General features: G+C 42.9%; 1 protein-coding gene across 5 annotated transcripts in view; it reads right to left on the bottom strand.

Moving 5' to 3' along the window:
• LOC119401864 (ubiquitin-related modifier 1 homolog) overlaps positions 1-17,370 on the bottom strand; it is a 38,804-nt gene extending 21,434 nt beyond the window's left edge. Inside the window, exons 1-6 of one of the 5 annotated variants that reach the window (XM_037668865.2) lie at positions 17,127-17,370; positions 16,971-17,041; positions 16,056-16,137; positions 14,413-14,461; positions 12,477-12,549; positions 7,861-8,047 (exon numbers count right to left, since the gene is read on the bottom strand). In XM_037668865.2, coding sequence (XP_037524793.1) covers positions 12,481-12,549; positions 14,413-14,461; positions 16,056-16,137; positions 16,971-17,041; positions 17,127-17,173 — 318 coding nt within the window. In that variant the 5' untranslated portion in view covers positions 17,174-17,370 and the 3' untranslated portion in view covers positions 7,861-8,047; positions 12,477-12,480. Of the gene's footprint in view, positions 1-7,860; positions 8,048-8,139; positions 8,314-12,476; positions 12,556-14,412; positions 14,462-16,055; positions 16,138-16,970; positions 17,042-17,126 lie in introns of those variants that run through there. The other 4 variants (XM_049417613.1, XM_037668888.2, XM_037668876.2 and 1 more) reach the window with 4 other exon arrangements.
• Between the last annotated feature and the right edge of the window lie 2,181 nt (positions 17,371-19,551).

The raw sequence follows: 19,551 nt of genomic DNA, 5'->3' as shown, positions 1-19,551 counted from the left end.
ATTACAAGCCGCTTAAGCGAAGGTAAAATTGAAAACCTCTTCGGTATTGTCAGGCTGTCATCTGAATGCAATGCTCATCCCACTCCGCAACAATTTCTCACGACCATTAATTGTCTAAGCTGTTATAATCTTGCCAAGAGTGTTGCTGGATCACACGTTTCAGAGGGGGTTGTAAGCTCGCTTTTCACTGTCGCAGACAAGCCTGCTAACTTGTATAAGCAGCAGCAACTGATTGACTTGTTGCTTGATGAAGGATACTTGGAAGGTGCTGAAGGTTCGCTTCATAGCAGCTCTTTGACTGCACCAGACCACCCATACGTCAATCAGCATAGCGACTCCAGGCTTACGTACTATGTGGCAGGCTATGTTGCTAGAACATATGTGCTCCAAAGTGCAGTGCATGCATGAATGAGCTTCTGCTGCCTTCATGAGATGGCCAGTCCCTAAATGGTGCTGTTTTCACAAAATCTTGTGATTTCGGTGTTCTTCTGTACCCTTCACAGAAAGCTTTTGTTTTTATGAGTGAACTTGAAGAAATTTTCACTGGTTGTTTTAGTAAGAGTGACTTACACAAAGACAGCATCTTGGATGTCTTGGCAGTAATCAACAGGAGAAGCATTTTGGGGGTGTTGGCTGCAACGAACATTGCAAGCCATTGACTGCTCAGCTGATCCGTTTTTATGTGATCACACGTATGCATGTTTATGTGAAGGGTTTAACACGTCGCGGGATGAGAAACAAAGCGCACAGCAGTACCTGAAATTGAGTAGGTTATAAATTGCTACAGTGGCGTAAAAAGGATGTCATTTTTCGTGCACATTTTATTGCACTCCTAATTTTTTTAAGGTACACCAAGAAGAAAAACAATTTTTCCGAGAAGAGGCTTGTAAGTGAGAGAACGTGCAAATTCTGACGCGATATCTGAAAATAAAACTTTGATTTTGAATCTTTCTGTATTAATAAAAGCCTGTGTGATGGTAAATTTAGCAGCATTATGGGTGTCGGAGCACAATTAATCGATCTAAGCCGATTCATGGTTCCACTTTAGTGTCCCTTCAAACGACTATGCAACCATAACATATTTTTTTATTTAAATGTATTTTGGAAAAACAACCTAAACACTGTCTTTGTGTTTTCTTTGTTTTATGTTATTTTTGTATCCTGGCTCTATAATTTTGTTTTTTACAATTTGCTAATTCGCAAATGTATTGTTTCATAAATATGCAAACCTTGTATTTTTGTGTTATCAATGATTATTATCATTACAGTTACGACTCTGCTTTGCAGTGGTGCTGCGTTTTTTAAAGTCTCAAAATCTTCCATGACTATGTTTCACTGAAAGCCTTCTTCTGCAGTATTACGTATTTGAATTTTTGTGGGTCCTACAACAATGAATCTAATCCCATATTTCAAAATCAAAGGGAGGTTTGGAAAAACTCTGCTGTTCTTCAAACAATGTCAATAAAGCCTGCTTTTTTGTCGTGTGTGCACGCAGCCACAAGCAACGCGCCCTTTGATTCCAGCTTTAGTGTTTTACATGGAACGGGCCAAGAGTTCTTCGTTTTGTGGGCAGCATACTCATTTTTTTTTCGGGGAGATGGGGGGGGGGGGGGGTGGCTTCCGTTGTGTACCAGCCAGCTGGTTTCTCATTTAATTGTACACTGTAAAACATGGCAAAAAAAACGCGCTCCTTATACTGTATAATGTGCTATGCTGCTTCAGTGCGGTCAGCAGCAACTTCAATAACAATAATGTCAAATAATCTTTATTTGCATTAATATTTATGAAAGAGAGGAAGTATAAGAATAAGAAAAAAGCGGGAGATCATCTTGGCCGGCACACTATAGGCGCGACGGAGAGGCACCAACACGTACGCGGAACGCCTGCCAGCCATCCGCCCGGGAAGATTGGTCGACGCCAGCGCCACCGCATCATTCCACGCTGAAACGCCCGCTCCCAAGCAGCCACTCGCGCCACTCAAAAGCTTCTAGTACACTCTAGGGTAGTACACAAATTTGTCTAAACTTCGTACTTTCGGCTCCGTTTGGCTCCGCGTCGGCTGCATCCGCTTTGTCGAAAAACAAAGTTCAGCAAAAGTCAGCAGTTTCACTTCGCCACTTTAACTTCATTAGGCTCAGCAATTCAAACCTGGTCACGAAGTTCACAGCGGTCCATTCTTTTATCCGAAACGAACGCCAAAACACAGCAATAAACAAAGCCACAAGTATGTTTGAAGCCGCAAGCACGAAGACTAGGCAAATTTGTGTACTACCCATCATTCCCATGGTAGCTGAACGATCGCAACGCCAGAGTCCCCTCTAGTTAATTTTAGGAAACTCTATGGCTGGGGCGTGTCCGAGGAGCATGTTGTGTCTGAAGGTTCATGAAAAGGTTATTTCATGAACTTTAAGGGAAATTTTGCATGCACTGTCAGTATAAATTGAAACACTAGCAAGAACTAGCCGTTCAAAAGTGCGGCATCTGTAGGTATCATAGCTATGGTATTGGAGTCTGAATTAAGTAACAAATGTAGGTGAACGTGGTAATGTAAATCTGTTGGAGTTTGAATTTATGCTACCAAAGATTGCGCTATCATAAAGATGTGCAATCGCTGTAGCATCTTCTCTTTTGAACGCGTGGCTTAGGATCCTCGCTGCGGAGCCCATGGCACCTGGGATAGGACACGCGCAACGCGCTGTGAATTGGCGCTTTGACTTCATTGTTAACACAGAATAAGCGCCATCGTTGCGATTCGGTACCTCGCTTTAGCTCAGCTCATGCTTAGGCCACTTAGGCGACAGTCATGAGCACGTGTGGGTTCAAAGTAGTACGAGAGTTGCAGGAACTTCCAAGCAGCATTGCAAAAACATTGTATCAACGTTCTTTTTAATGTTGCGGGAATGCTTGCATAAAACGTGCTACCCAGATGAAAAAAGTTCCATTTCCAGTTGGACTATTGCACCAGAAATTTTTTCGACAATCCAGCTGGAAATGGAAATGAAACCCTATTATAATATGGCTCGTACTTCATATTTTGTTTCCTTCTTCGTTCTCACATAACATATAACACTGCGCTACGTAAGCCGAGTTCTTCCACCACTTACTGATGCTGTCACATAAAAAAAAAAAAAGAAATACACCTACAGGGGGGTGGGGTCAAAAGATTGACGGCTGCTATCCCAACTTCCTATGGCAGTGTGGCCTGTGATTGTTTGACCACCCCCTGACATGTACATAAAAAGGAATGCACTGTTGGGAAAAAAAAAAAACTCAGGATCATTTTACTTGGTAAAGACTGGCGGAGCTGATGGGCATAAAAGTTCCCTTGGGGGTTGCCTGATGCATAAGCGTAGAGATTTAATTATTATAAACTGCCGCCTTCCCATGGACGCTCTTTTTGGGTGGCACTGGCATTGTGTCTTCTTTCTATAGCGTTCATCATCTTGAGCAGCCCCGTAAAGAGCACATGGCGAAACGCATGGTATAAAATTTTCACAAAGTCAGAACCTTCCTGATGTGTTGGCTTCACATGTTGTTCTGCAGAGGGCTTTTGTTTCACGCATACACAGGGCAGCAGCCGTGACAGGCATGACGCTGTATCGGCCAATGGCGAGACGGCACTGCCGTTGTTTTTGGTCTATATGCTCAGTCTACGTGCACAGCGATCAGCTGGAAACTACCATATAACAGCTTCACTGTAAAAAGCGTCAGAATTGTCAATGAGCACACAACGTGCACACAAGCAGCGAACCAAGAGCACATGCACAGTGCTACTAAGATATACAACAGTTGTTTATTGAGGTCCTGAAAAAATAGGCCACGAAGAACCATATATCGTCCCAAAGGTAATATGGGTATCTGCTAATCTCGTTTCACAAGGCCAATGCATGGCAGCGCCAGTCATGAATCCTTGTGCATGCTCACTGCAATACTGCAGACATGTGCACTCCTCTGTTTGCATTTCAGTCTGCAGTGGATAGCTAAAGCTTGCCTGGCTTTCTTCAAAGATTAAACTGACGAGCTTGAGGAAGAAACTCATCCCTTGAAGCCTCCACAGTACCTCACTGTGGGCATTGAAGAACTACACACACAAATGTGCATCCCTTTCCCCTTCATCACAATTGCTCCTCCTCCCTCATATCTTTCCCAGTGCTCAGTATGTAGCAGGCGAGCAAGCTATAGCCTAGGGCTCGGACCTCTCTGTAAATTTCTGTAAATCGATTTGTCACTGCCTCGCTCATTACCCTTTCTTCTGTATATAGCCTATATACTCATTCTAAAATAAATGTTCTTTGGGTTCAGTATGTCTGTCTTTGCTGTCCCTTTTTCTATGTTTGATAGCACAAGATAAATAAATGGCAATCAGCTAGACACCTCTATTAGCCCAGAGATATTTTAACTTTTCTGTGACACAAATCCAAAGCAATGCCTAACTAGAGTGCAAGGCTCTCTGCCCACTGATTTAGCCAATCAGCATTGGCAGAGAGTGTACCCAGATATGGTGGCCCCAGATTTGATGGCGATCTGGTTGCAATTCTGCAAGGTTGCAAAAGTGCACCTAGATTTTTTAAATATTGCTTCGCAACCATTCATGCTTCTTCCAACATTATAGTGCGTGAGACTGAAGTAGCCATCTATATTACATTCCTCGCTTTCTGCTAAAAGGCATTACTTTGCCTTTAGTTGAGTTTCCATTAGGGGTGTGCGAATATTCAAAATTTCGAATATTTTTCGAATAGTGTTTGCTATTCGATTCGATTCGCACTCGAATTTTACTATTCGAACTTCCCAAAAAACAAATACAGTCGACGTCCGATCGAAGGCGACCCCTTCAGATTTTTAATATGCTTCACCTCATTACACTCTCGTATTGCGGCAAAGCTGCCTTTCAAGCTCCGTTACGGTCGAACTTTGCCAAGTCAACGTCCGATTGGAAGCGGTCCCTAGATTTTCAATATGCTTCATCTCATCACACCCCGGTATTGCGGCAAAGCTGCCTTTCAAGCTCCGTTACGGTCGAATTTTGCCAAGACACAGTCTTTTCAATATGCTTCACCTCATCACACCCCGGTATTGCGGCAAAGCTGCCTTTCAAGCTCCGCTACGGTCGACAGTTAACGTTCGATTGGAAGCGGTCCCTAGATTTTCAATATGCTTCACCTCATCACACCCTGGTATTTTGGCAAAGCTACCTTTCAAGCTCTGCTACGGTCGCAAATGTACTAACTCAAGAAAACGCTGGTTCCAATATGGAGATGAACGATGTGGCAGAGGTGGGGGCTCAATTAATGCTGTTTTGGACCTGAAATTTGAGCAGGCAGTCCGAAAAATCGGAAGCCAAAGCTTTTTAGCATCCAAAATTTCAGATGTTCTTATATATCGACTAGAGCTGTGCGAATAGCAAAATTTTGGGTGCGAAGCGAATTCGAATATTCAAGTGTGAGTGCGAATCGAATCGAATATTTTTCGAATACTTCGAAGCGAAATTGCAGAAAAAAAAGTTAAGAGAGGATTCCTAAGCATATTCTTACGAGATAGCAACATGAAAGTGTTTCTTTTCGCTAGGTTGATGAAGCACTGGAGGGGTGGTGTTTCATAGTTGTCTTATCAAGAATGAGGCAATGTAAAGGCCGAATTCCATTTATGTACTTAATTTGGTGCAACCAAAGTGTTGCCGACAACACTTTACACATGATAGGCAAAACAGCATTAACCGAGCCCCCACCTCTGCCACATCTTTCATCTCCATGTTGGAACCAGCGTTTTCTTGAGTTAGTACATTTGCGACCGTAACGGAGCTTGAAAGGCAGCTTTGCCGCAATACCGGGGTGTGATGAGGTGAAGCATATTGAAAATCTAGGGACCACTTCCAATCGGACGTTGACTGTGTCTTGCCGAAGTTCGACAGTAACGGAGCTTGAAAGGCAGCTTTGCCGCAATACGAGAATGTAATGAGGTGAAGCATATGGAAATTCTGAAGGGGTCAATTTCAATCGGACGTTCACCGTATTTGTTTTTGGGAAGTTTGAATAGTTCGAATAGCAAAATTCCAGTGCGAATCGAATCGAATAGCAAACACTATTAGAAAAATATTCGAAATTTCTAATATTCGCACACCCCTAATATCGACGTCTACGAGGCAGATTTGGAACTCCGGACTTGAAGGAAGCACACCCTTGTCCACCACATCAGTTGGGCTTCCACAGAAGTTGCAACAGGAGGAGAGGCTGAGGAAATGCTATCTTTGCCTATCACATGTAAAGTGTTGTCGGCAACACTTTGGTTGCACAAAATCATGTACATAAATACAATTCGGCCTCTACATTGCCTCATTCTTGATAAGACAACCACGGAACACCACCCCGCCATCAGTTCATCAACCTAGCGAAAAGAAACACTTTCATGTTGCTATCTCATAAGAATATGCTTAGGAATCCTCTATGACTTTTTTTCTGCAATTTCGCTTCGAAGTATTCGAAAAATATTCGATTGAATTTGCCCTCACACTTCAATATTTGAATTCGCTTCGCACCCAAAATTTTGCTATTCGCACAGCTCTAGTTTCCATCCATTTTTATTTCAAATTTTGAATGGCTACAGCTGCATTTGCATTCGGAGTTTTCCTCAGTAGTCTCTTCTGTTGCAATTCACTTTTTTCGTGTCCTTTACTCCATAGGCATAGCCAGAGGGGCTAATTCAACCCCCTTCCCCCCACCCAGAATTTTCTGTTTGTATGTGTATATATGCACAAGCACATACATACATGAGAGGGATTCATACACATACATATGAGACTTACCTTTCTGTGGAAGGATGTAAAGCTGTTGAAGCAAGATAGCAGATTAAGAGAGACGGGTGATAATGCTCCAGCTACATGCACCAGAGAAAAACAATTTTTTTTTGTATTGGTAAATTACTCTTTCACAATACAAAAATCACCACGCTTGCTGTGAGAAGACGCTTTGTATTATGCGAGAAACCGCGCAAAGAGAAAATGCGGGTGGCAACGACACCTTGAAGTTCCCGCACCAGTTGCCGCGATGTCATAGGTTTTGACCGTGTCTACTAGGGCCTACGTAGTTCTTAATCCGCAAGAATGAAGTACATGGTCTTTTGAGGGAGCCAGACACCTCACATACCAAGTTTCAGGAAATTTTGTTGAGCCAAAGTGGCCACGATACGAAAAACGCTTTGAAATCCATTAAGTCACCATGAAAGTCAATCATGAAAGCTTGGTGAGAATGCACATTTGTGCAAGTAAAAAAAAAATTACGCAGAATTTTGTACTGCAATGGCATCCAGGCCATGTTTTCACAGCAAAAAGAAATGTGGCTGAAAATTCTGAGAGTAAGCAAGGTTTCAGTAATGTATTGCAGCAAGGAGGGGCTTGTGAATTTGAAGCTGCCGATATCAATGAAATCAGTGCCATTGCTAGCATATTAAGCTTCAGAATGAAAGGAGCTGGATGTCTAACTCACAAACAAGTCAACAGCTGTGTTGTAGTAAGTTCCAGAGTATTATGGTACTCACAGGAATTGATCTTATTAGATGCATTTAACTTTGTTTTTTTTTTCTTTTCTTTCTTTTTTTTTGTCTTCGCTATTCAGCTTTTTTATTGCTGCTGCTTCTGGTGCACTTGGCCATAGGAAACCATCACTTCATGCTTTCTCTTCATCATCAGGTCCCTCATCTTCAAGCTTTCATTGCAAAAATTTCAAGAAGCTACGGCGTCTTGGAGGAAAGCAGTGCACCCAAAGACAAGGACAAGAGACAAGGCAACAATGAGCTCGTCCTTGTTGCCTCATCTCTTGTCCTTGTCTTTCGGTGTGCTGCTTTCCCAGAAAATATCCATGCACCAACTAGCCCAGCAATGCATTTTATTGAGCTTCTTGGAGCCTACAACTGTTGCCTGGTTCAGTTTGGAATCAAGAAGTCCAGAGTTGGGTAACAAGCTTGACTGGACATAGTGAAGCTTCTTTTCCATTGCCATATTAAGATGAGCGGTGACAGTTGGTGCATGAAAAAAGTGTGAAAAAGTGGAAATTATCTGCAAGAAAAAATGAAAGATTGTGTGTGACATCACTTGTAATAATTTTTCACTCTTAATTGCTAATTTAAATTAAGTTCATGGCAGCTCTCACCAGACAGTCATGAATAAGTGCTTCATGCTTTTTTATTATTATTATTGTTACTAATCTATAATTCTTTTTAAGGGAATGTAGTCATCTTCATAACAGGGATAGGACAGCTCGACAGGTTTTCCAAGAAATTTGTGGAGCAGGAGAACCTCGGTTTTGGAGCAGAACATGTTCACTTTGGGACAAAGAAAAAAGACATTTTTTGGGTGCAAATATTTAATATGGAACACAAAACACCAACCATGGAGCAGCAATGAAGCAAGTGATCTCATATTCTACTTAAATTTTTCCTTTTTGCATTAACTCCTGCAGTTACAGACATGACTTCTGAGGGCACAGAAGATTGCTGTGTTCTGCTTTCTAGTGCTTACCAGGTACAGTGAAGTTGTGGCAGTTCTAGCTCTCACAGTCGGAGGGGACAGATAACTTGAACACCTTTTTTTGGGTCCAGTGATAGCACCATACATTTAAATTGGCAGAACCCCTCAATATTTGAGTACAATGGTGTCAGACGTTCATTTAAAGGAGCCCTGCAACATTTTCGGAACTTAATCAAAAAATGTGGCTGATCAGTAGTCAAGGCTCTTGTGGACATTGAACCAAATATTGCATTGCATGCAGCAGGCCACTTAAAATTTGTATCAAAAACAGCCCAAGATCACTTGCTCTACCCTTTGCAATGTTGTCCTAACTACACAGCAGGCAGGCCTGACTATACAGCAAGCGGGTGCACACCAATGTATGACCTTGGAGGCAATGTATTGCGTCATGCAAATACCGCGGACGCTTACGGGGTGCTGCCACATGCCAGCGCCACACACGTCTGAACCAGAAGTAGCAGCCAATATGGTAAAAAAAAGAGAGAAAATGCACAAAGCTATGACGAGGGGTGATGCAACTTTTTGGCAGCGCAATGCCCCCTTGCCATCCCCCTGTGTAGGTTCCAGCGTGCTTGTGGTGAAGAAAGGAGACAGAAAGCGGCTCGTGCAATAACTCTACATATGCTTGACTGATATGAAACATTTTTGTGGCAGGAGATTCGCAAGGCAAATGAGTCCAATAGTAAAGTCATTCTATGATTACTCAGCCAGGTGTTGCAGGGCCTCTTTAGACAAAAAATCACATTTCTGCCCGCTGCTTATGTGGAGGTACAATGCTCGAACAAAGACTGAAATTCTGGTGCTCTCACCAACAAAAATGTGACTGACAAATTATGCTGTCTGTAATGAGATCACACCCTGAGTTATGGTAATGCATGCAGTGACACTTTCTTATCCATTGCAACAGAAATTGTAGGGACATTGCAGGTGAACATCACAGCGACGGTTTTTGCCTGATGTTCTATGTAAAGGCCAGGTGCAATAAGATCCTATCGCAGCCTGCAAGCTATACACTGTAGCTGCAAGGTAAGCGTTCAAAGCTGAGTCAGGAAGAATATAGTGGCTTAATGCGTGCCATCTTCTCATGCACAGGAATGGGGGGAAAGAGGGGGGCAGCTTAATGCATGTCTGCTCCTCTGGCTAGTCCTGTTGTGGCAATTGCACTAGCACTTCGTGCTGCTGAGTGCATAGATGCCCCACGCCCTATCTTGCAGTTATACGTGCAGCACTTGCAAAGGCTCAGCAAGCCATGATGGCTGGTGGCTTCGTGCACTCAGTTTTTCTGCAAGCCAAATGTTGGGGGCCACAATATTTAAAAGTGTTGAAGACGTGTTGAGGAATTTCTGACTTCTGTCATCACTTTTCATCGCACCAGTGGTGAAACAGCGAGTGTTAATCACTGAGTGAGTTCTGTTCATCCTTGCCAGTACGCATGTGGCACCATGTTTTTTCATTTAATTAGTAAACTCATGTTTACTGCAATACATACAGCTGATAAAATGATGCATCATACTCCAGGTGCATCATATTATCGGGTAAAGCTTCTTACTTAATGTCTACTTTCTTCATGTCTTATACCCCTTACCTCAGGTCTAGTACATTACTGTCACTATCAGTGCTCAAAACTGACTTCCTTCCCATTATTTTTTTGTGCAATGGGCCCAGGCTCTCCAGAGCAGTGCACGTAATCTAGATGAATTTCCGTGTTCTGCACACCGATGGGGGCCATGTGACGAGAACAATGCCAGCATAAAGCAGTGTAACTTAAAGGGACACTGAAGGCAAATAACGATTCAGGCTACAGTGATATATTAATAGTATTGATAATGCTTTAGTAATCAGGATATTAAAGTAAACATAAGACATGACTGGTGACTCCAGCAGGATGTTCTGGTTACTAGCCCCAATGATGTAGCACTTGCTCAGCATAACTGCATCAATAGTACTCAACCATTCGTAATGAAAATATTGTGCATTGTATTGCAGAAGTGTTGAAAGGCGGGCAAGTTGGTATAGATTCATACTGAAAATTGGCAGCGCAAACAAACGGGACACAGAAGAGGAACACAACCCGATTATGGTGGATCCTTCCCTCATGTATTTCCCTTTCCCTTCATGTTTTTTCTGGTATATATTATCTTCTGTGAATAAATCCAAGTTTCAGTCTGCGCCTGTTTGTGTTCCTCTTCTGTGTCCCGTTTGTTTGCGCTGCCAATTTTCAGTATGAGTGTGCATTGTATGATGGTATAAAATGCTAGCACTGCATTTCTATATACACATTTGATTTTTGGAGGAAATATCTTTTTAACATTAGCCTATACATGGTACATAAACTCACACACCAGGGATGACTTCCGCCGAGTAACAGTCAAAGCTTCAAAGCTATTTGCATACTGCAAGTACCAGATTCAACAGCGAAAGTCAGAAAGACATCATGGTCACTATGTTTAAGGCACCATCTCTTCACAATGATGTGGGAGAAGCACAGAAAACCGCGTTAAAAATTCTTGTCACCCATGAACTTTCAGTAGTTTAGTTAATGTATAGCGCATTGCTAGCTTTGCTTGATCTTAAAACTACAAGCAAGAAAAAATGCTCCATCCATGTGATGTTGTCAATTCACTTCTGAGCCACACGTCTGCATTTTAGGCACGAAACCACAGTGCTGCCTGTCAGACAGAAAAGGGGCAGTGATGCATGTGTGACATCACACATTCTCGCTCTGGGGAGGGTGATATGGATTGTGCTAGGGGTATGTGGATCCATGAAATGCGCTTTCCCAAATTAATCATTCTATTGGCATGAAACAAACACTGCGAGGTTTCAGGAATGGTATCTAAACAATATACATCAACTTAATAATTGCCTTTGGATCCTTTTAGGCTCTGTTCAAGCTTGGATAGTCGCTTTGTTCTTTGCAGAGATTGTTCCATTAATTAAAAGCACAATTTCCTCAAAAAAGCTTTGTAAACCAACTTGTATTAGGCCATCGGTGCGTGTTTTGCAAATTTACAAGGACTCTGCTCATGCGTGGGTGTGGCTAACGCAAAACGCTTTGATATTCACACCATGCGCTTACTGCCACACTGAATCCCCTTATCGGAATTGGCCGATACATGGCTGCTTCAAAGGACTAAGGCAAATGTCTAAATGACTTGTATGCTGCTACGGTGTTCTTCACTGGCAACATACAGCCCATTAGAAGCTTTGCTATTAATAAAAATAAAATAAATAATCTGAATGTCTTTTAAAAATTGCCACAGTCATTTAGAAGAACTAAGGCATTTCCCAATGCCTGTTAACCGAGCCCACAAAGCATACTTGGTCTTCTGGCCCCTCTAGTAGGTATGGTCATGCATGCACATTGGCTTCTCGTGACATAGTCTGGTACATTGCTACTCATAAGTCCTCGACAAATTACAAACACGATCTCGCATTGTCGCATCTGAACACAGCAGAACATAGGTTGGAATGGTGCAGTACTTGAGGAGTGCAGCGACTCCCAGCAGGGGCGGATCCAGGTGCCAACTTTGGGGGGGGCGGTTCCTTCATCTGACGGGGGGGGGGGGGGGGGGGGGAGGTAGGGTAGGGATGAGGAGAGACAGGCACTGCAGGCAGGCGGGGGAGGGCTGACACATGCTTTGGGGGGGGGGGGGGGGCGATCGCCCCTACCGCCCCCCCTCTGGATCCGCCACTGACTCCCAGTACAATTCCAAAAGTAAAGTTAGCAAAGCCATGGCACGATGGCAATTTACTCAGCTGTCACTTTTCCTAAGACTAAGTTGAGGAAAAACCCTTGACATTTGCACTCAGTGTTTTGGAGCAGCTCTGATGCAATTGAGGCATTTTCACTGATTTGGACCAGCTCGGCAGTGCAAGTTGAAAATGTAGCACTCTGGCACATATAGTGCAGCTGTACCACCCCTAAAATATTTTTGTATATTGCTATCCTGCATACCTTCTTATCCACCATGCAGTGTTGATATAAAAAGCACAGTGTCATTTGGTTTGACTTCACAGTCAAGTCCACCCTGCAAGTGAGGGAAAAAGAAAAAGAAAGAGGCATAAATGAATGACCTAACAATGTGACAAATATGGGTAAAAAAGGAAAATGAGATCAGGCAACTGTGACTTCATTCCTAAAAAACAAACTAATAAAAAAAGACACCTCCCCTTTTACAGAAATACACAATACTGTGACATACTGTTGAAGAATATGTATGTATACAAGATGTTTCATGTTACTAGAGCTAAATATTAAAAAAATAAAGTGGTTTGCCACAACTGAGTAAAACCAACGACACATGGTTTGCTGTCATGTGGTGCTTGTTACAGTATTTTCTATATTGCACTTAATTAGTTAACTAAGATCAATTATGCAAAATTTTTAATATTCACTTTAAGGGCTACTGCATTTCGTTACATCGTAGAAGGCATTCCAAGGTGACTGATCCAATTTTAGTGGTAACGTACATGCTCTGTGGTGATTTTTCATGGCATGTAAAGAAAGCCAACGAAATATGTGACATGAAACCATGTGACTTCGTTCATGCACTGCCATGCTGCAGCACTCACAACCGTGCTTCGAGCGAAACAACCGGTGCGCAGACTGTCAACCTATCGCTTATCAGAGACAACGGTGCTTCCTTGTCGTATGAGGCCGTCAAAAATGCTGATGCACTGGGAAGGCAATGTCCAGAGCTGCAGCCGCTCATTTCGCAATAGTCCGCACGCTGAAGCTACTGTGTCTACAAGTTGAAGGGATTATGATGCGTAAACCAGTTGCAGATTTCTGGATGAAGATACAAAACTACAAAGATTTGTCCGACAGAAACCCTATGGCACATCTTGCAGAGGGAGCAATAAAGCTGCTTGTCCAGCCAAGATTAAACACAGAGGCCAAGCGAGCTTTCCCAGTGACAACCTTCACCAAAACTGCCCTTAGACACAGGATGTCTGACAGTCAGAAATGATTGCTAAAATGAACTGAAACATTCACGCTTGAACTGCAGCTGTGATTCCAATTATGTGATAATTTTTTGTGAGTGGTAAATACTTAGCCGTATAACATGCTAATCAAAGCACTGTTGCTTTAGTCATTTATACGTGTTCCACAGGCCCATAGCCAGGGGAGAGGGGGAGGCCTGCCCCCCCCCCCCCACCACCACCAATTCTGATGAACGGGGGTGTTTTATCAAAAAAATAAATAATGAAAATAGGTTTTTTTTAGAAGAGTCAAGGCCTTCAGCAAGTGCCCCCCCCCCCCCAAAAAAAAAAAAGAATTCCTGGCTACGGGCCTGGTGTTCCATAATACTTTTTCCGTGTTCTTAAATTTAATCAAAACAGTTTTGGCTGTGACATTGCCCTTACAGTAACACAATAAAGCAGATGCAATGTTTCTCCATAATGTGGCTCCTTTCTTGGCTATATTTCTGGCTCTGGCCTAGATTGGCTCCTTCTTGAGTTTTTTTTTTTTCTTTGGCTACTCTTCACATTTTCGACCTGGCAACCCTAGTGTACAGCATTCCCTTCTGTCACAATTTTCATTGTATCTCAGTCAGATGATTGAGATACAGTGAATACATCAGGTTTTATTATATGAGTACAAGATATTAGGTCCGCTCGATTTGCCTGCATCTGAACTGGTTCACTTTGCCTTGAAATGGTTCACAGTGGGGCAGGACAAATTCAGACGTTGTGCAGTTTGAGCTCAGTGTACATCGCACGTACATCATGAGGTTTCTAAAAGCGTGATCTTATGGTCTAGACTGATTTAATGTTTCCGTTTAGTATCCCCTATCTAAAACGTACTGAGCTATCACAGCCACACTGGTTTAAGAGGGAGTATTGTAATAACACCAGAGTCAAGGACAAAGCACAGAAATGTCACTTGCCAGGAGCTCCCAATCTGTGTCATTCACCAAGACGAGAATTCCTGGCCGCCTGCAAAGTTTTACATAGAGCATCACATCTCATCAACAGGGGAGCTGCATGCGCAGAGGGCACATGCTCCTTCCAGTGTTATCCACCAGCACTGTTTATGCCCCTTTTGTCTGACTTTGATGTGGATAAGCCACAGACCAAGTGTGCAATGGCCAGCATAGACTAGGTCCCATGCCCGTCATACGAGCAAAGATCAATTGCTGGCTGAATTTGCATATAGCCGAGGGGACTAATGGGACAGTGTTGTTGTTTTTATAGTAGTATACACATTTAAAAACAACAGGTTTTATTATAAGAGTACAACAATTAGGTCCATTCGATTAGCTTGCATCTGAACCGGTTGACTTTGCCTCTGAACTGGTTCACAGCGGGGCAGGACAAGTTCAGACATTGCGCAGCTCGATCTCAGTGTACAGGCCCAATGCGACACTAAAAAGAATGGAGAGGTGCTGACCCAGTGCAAGCCCTATTTTTGTCCACTTAATTTGCATAGTCCACATAAGCCTGAGAGGCTGAGAATTGCATGTATGGTTGGCTTCAGAGGCATAAACATATCCTAAACTGTGTAGCCACGACAAACACGTGTAAGTGTTGCTTCAATCGTGACGTGTGCTGCCTTGTCGCTTCGCACCCGTGCACTTGCACCTAGCCAGCACCGGCAGCAGAGAGGGTGCAAGAACATCGTGAACCAGCCAAGCACCTTTTGAAATTAATGGCGTGGATGACAATGCCGCAATACTGAAATGAATGGGAAGATGCAGCACCCCAGGAACTAGTTCAGGTGGTACAGGCGAATTGAATGGATCTATTACTTAGGCACACCCAACTTCAAGCGAGCTTATAGCAGCATGATACAGTGGTACATATAATGGTATAGGATGATGTCAAATAAAGTCATCACTGATATTTTACTGCCAATGCAAGCTATCACCCAAAGTAAGCACATGATTCTACAGACAGTAGGAGAAGTTATGTTCACATTAAAGTGTGACAATGGACTCTGGTTGCTTTTATTTTATTTTCACTGAAACGCACTGGTGCCAAGAATTACACAGTTTTCCATTAGGCACTTGCAAATGAAAAAATTGCAGTGGCAACTTGTGAAACGGTGCTTCAATCAGTGCTTGCAAAATGGCATTGAAAAGTTAGCATGTGTGCAAATAACGCCTGCAAAAAACACAGTACGAAGTCACTACATGTGAAACAGACTTTACTATGCAAGAAAACATAACTTGGCAAGTACCAATGATTTTTCCAACAGATTTATTATTGGCTCCCCATTCATGTCAGATGTGCAAATTTGCAAAATGTTCAGCACTTCCCAACATTGACATAGGCATGAAGGAGCTGATGGCATATTTGCTGCAGCTGCAAATGTGAAATCACAAGCAAGACTGTGCCATGTGAAACAGTGTTTCCACATCTATGGTTATCAGCAACGAGGTTCAATTCCTCCAACTCTTATTATTTTCTTATTATCCATCCCAGAGGACATCTTCCATCCTACCAAATGACATCATGCAAGCAAGCTGAGTGTTCCCCCTTTTGGGATGATGATGAATGATACAAACGTAACGAAAAAGGCTCTACTCACACAGTGTTTCCTTGAACAAACAGCTCTTCTTTTCCTCTTAGGAGGTTTGTCTTCAACCACATTATTAAATCGGATAAGGTGCCTGAGCAAAAAAGATAAAAAGAAAGGACTCAGTGTAGTTGTATGGTCACTAACATGCAGCTATGAATGAGTGCAGGTAGTACGGCAGTGTTTAGCTGGCGGCTACTTTCAGAAGCTGTAAACTGCACTGCTCGAAACATATGCATTAATTTTGCCACATTTTCGAGAAACTTTTTCGGAGGGGGGGTGGGGGGTGGAGGGGTTCAACCACCCTTTTATGTTCGTGCGTCTGTTTGTATGCGTGCGTGTACACAAAGACATCAAAAATTTAAAAATTTCGCGTGGCGTGCACCCCCGCCTGGCTACGCCAGTGCTATTGGCAATAGTTGCCGCCTACTGTATGCGATGTAATCATAAGTTATGATTCAATCATAATTAAAATTTTCGGGAACATCGAGCGCTAGCCGTTCCGTCAAGCTCTGAAGAACCCGATTGTATAAATCGAGTTGACAGTGCAAGCCACGTGTTTCATTTCTTTCTGCCAGCCGCGAGGGAAGTGAATATTTGTGAAAGTGTAAACAACGTGTCTTTATTTCATATATTTTGGCGTAGCCTTCAGGACACCCAAGGGGCAACGGGGACACCAAAACTGCAACCCGGACTTTTCCACGTGCTAGGGGTTCGCAACGGCCTCCCTCCTGCTGGCCCTTGGGTTTCCTGATCATAAGCCACCTGCCCTATTACAACCTAAAGTGCTGTCCCGAGGGCTCCGTTTGCCGACATTGCACAACCCGGACTGCGGCATCAGACCCGTGCAACGCCAGACAGAACCTTACTGCGCGTTACTTCCTACGGTGATCGGCTATATTGCATGAAATGACGTTTGGCGCTTACATTTCTCGTGCCCGCTACGTACGGCAACGTCGTGCTTTTTCTGATTCCCGAAAAGGAGCTCCGCGCCGCCTCTGTAAGGAATCGATGTAAAAACGGATTAATGTAAATAGAAGCCGCGATTGCAGACGACAGGTCTTCATTACAAAAGATCTGTACCCGAACTCTACTCGCAAGTGAATTTGATTAGTCATGGCATTTGTCATAGCCTCCACACTATAAAATAAACGTTTATATGTATCTGTACGCCCGTAGACTCAAATTCGCGGTTTTTTTGCACAGCACGAACAAACCGCAGTTACGGTGAACTAGTACCGCTGTCCAAGGGCGCCGCAACACCACCGCAACACCATAACCATAACCAAAACACCATGACAACGCACGTGAGACCACTGGCACCGCTGGTGCTGCCATGCACCGGCAGTGGCAATCATACGTTTGTGCAAACAAACTAACCATTACAATATTACGCACATGGCTTAGACACAAATGTTAGTATACGCGGTGACTTATTAGCAGCGTACAATTATTATCATTAAAATTTAAATCAACAGTGATTTTTCGCGCCATCTTGCGCCTGCTTTTCAAACGCTTTCAAAAGGCGCCAAACTCCCAATATGGCGTCGGGAAGTACGTGCATTTGTGGTGATAGGGGTTTATTAGGTGCTTGTTAGTGATTTTTGTCTCCAGTATTCAATTTCTTGGTTACAGCTTATCGCAGCGACATGTTGCTAGTGAAACGGTGCTGATATATATTTAACGTGATGGTTTTAGCTTGGTTAGGAGGATGGAGCTCAGAGGCTACTGAACCCTCGACTTGAAGTTTGTTTCCTGCTCACCGGATGTTACTGGTAATCAACGTTTCCTCTGCATGCGCGGTATGCAATGTTTTGCTAAGGCGTCGCTTTTAAATACCCGCCTGGGTAGAGGGGCTGTGCGTGAACATATGTATTTGGTTCGGTTGTACCGGCCAGATCGCCGATGACAATTTCGGTTATTTGTTTAGTTGTAGCACTCGTTCTTGCTTGATCCGAAATTTTGCGTTCCACAGTGATACACTTATTTACTCGTACTAGGCGCCAAAAGCTTATTCCATTCTCATTACACCAGAAGCCTACGTCTTCTTCTGCTTCTTCCTCCACCCATCTTTTTTTTTTCTTATTGGGCGTTCGTTACTGACCTACTAGCAGGCGTTCGAACGTTAGTTGCCGGGTGGCACAGCGATTGCTTTGGCGGAAAAAGGTGCGCCTGCAGTTATGTAATTTCGGAATGTCTTAAGGCTTCACTAACGCAGTCTTAAGTTTCATAACCAGACCAGTGAGTATTTCTGTTTTGTGAATTTCCTTTCCAATTTCGGCCGCTGTAGAAGACGCTACATAGGTTGAGCACTGCGCCAAAACTGTTGTGGTCCGGAGTCATCGTTTGCTTGAAAAAAAAAAAAAGTATCAATAAACGTTAAACCTTCCGCGCTTTTTGTTTTTCTGCCACCGTTACTAATTGGAAGAGCTAGAACTTAATTGGGCGATTACCAGTTTTGCCAATCAGACTGTAAATTTCGTTAATTAAAAACTTTATACTAGCGCAAAACAGACGAATCATGTACGAACTATCCCCAAGCGTCCACCATTCTGTATTTAGTCCATTTCGTTTAATACTGCCTGTTGAACTTACGATAAATTGTAAGTTCGGGAAATTGGCGAAATAGTTCCACCATAACTGCTTGCAACTGACATTTATAGGAACTGAGGCATTTGTGCAAGTGTTCCATTCAAAAGCGATTATCTCTAGCTACAGGTGGCACTTGTATAAGGGCTGTTACATAAGTGTGTGAATATTGTAATTATGATCGTCAAATTTGTCCACATAAACCACCGTATTTGCATTGAAGTACCATTAAGCTGACCATGTTTCAAGGTTGTTATCCTTGATGCATGAGTGTATAAACCATTTGAAATCGTACTGCTAGGCATATCAGTATGCATGTTCTTGTCAAGCAACTTGTAATCTTACTCGCATATTTATGGTTATTATTTTGAACGGTAATATTTCTTTGCCTAGGATGCTGATGATACATGTAATCATTAGGTTTTTCTCAAAGTTTTGTCCTTGCCATAAGAGACAAAAATAGGGTGGATTTACGTGATGTCAGTGTATGCCATTTTGTTGTACAATTTTCAGCTTTAACTGTGCTGGCTGTACAACAAAATTGTATCCTTGATAAGGTCAATGCATACCTGTTCAGACTGTCGGTGCCATACTGCTAACGCACAGCATGAATCAGATGGCAGATGTTCTTTTTTTTTTACGTTGTCTCTCTCCTTATCTGATTCATACTGTCACTAAACACGGTGGTGGGTGTAAGACGCGGAACATTTTTGTGAGCACATGAGGTAAAGTGATCTGGTACAGGTTCACTAGGCATTTCCTGTATCCTAGTAATGTTTGTTTCTCTAACAAAGCATTGTACTCTGAATACTAGAGGGAAAATATGGCACTAGTGGACTTGCACCACCAGTGCGTTGCTTAAGCAAGCAAGGGAATGAGTTGTGGTAGGCGTCGATCCAGATTTTATTATTATTATTTT

This window comes from Rhipicephalus sanguineus, chromosome 1, assembly GCF_013339695.2.
Source record: "Rhipicephalus sanguineus isolate Rsan-2018 chromosome 1, BIME_Rsan_1.4, whole genome shotgun sequence".
Classification (NCBI taxonomy): Eukaryota; Metazoa; Arthropoda; class Arachnida; order Ixodida; family Ixodidae; genus Rhipicephalus; species Rhipicephalus sanguineus.
The sequence above is the reverse complement of the archived record's forward strand: the minus strand, read 5'-3'. Positions and strand labels throughout refer to the sequence as shown.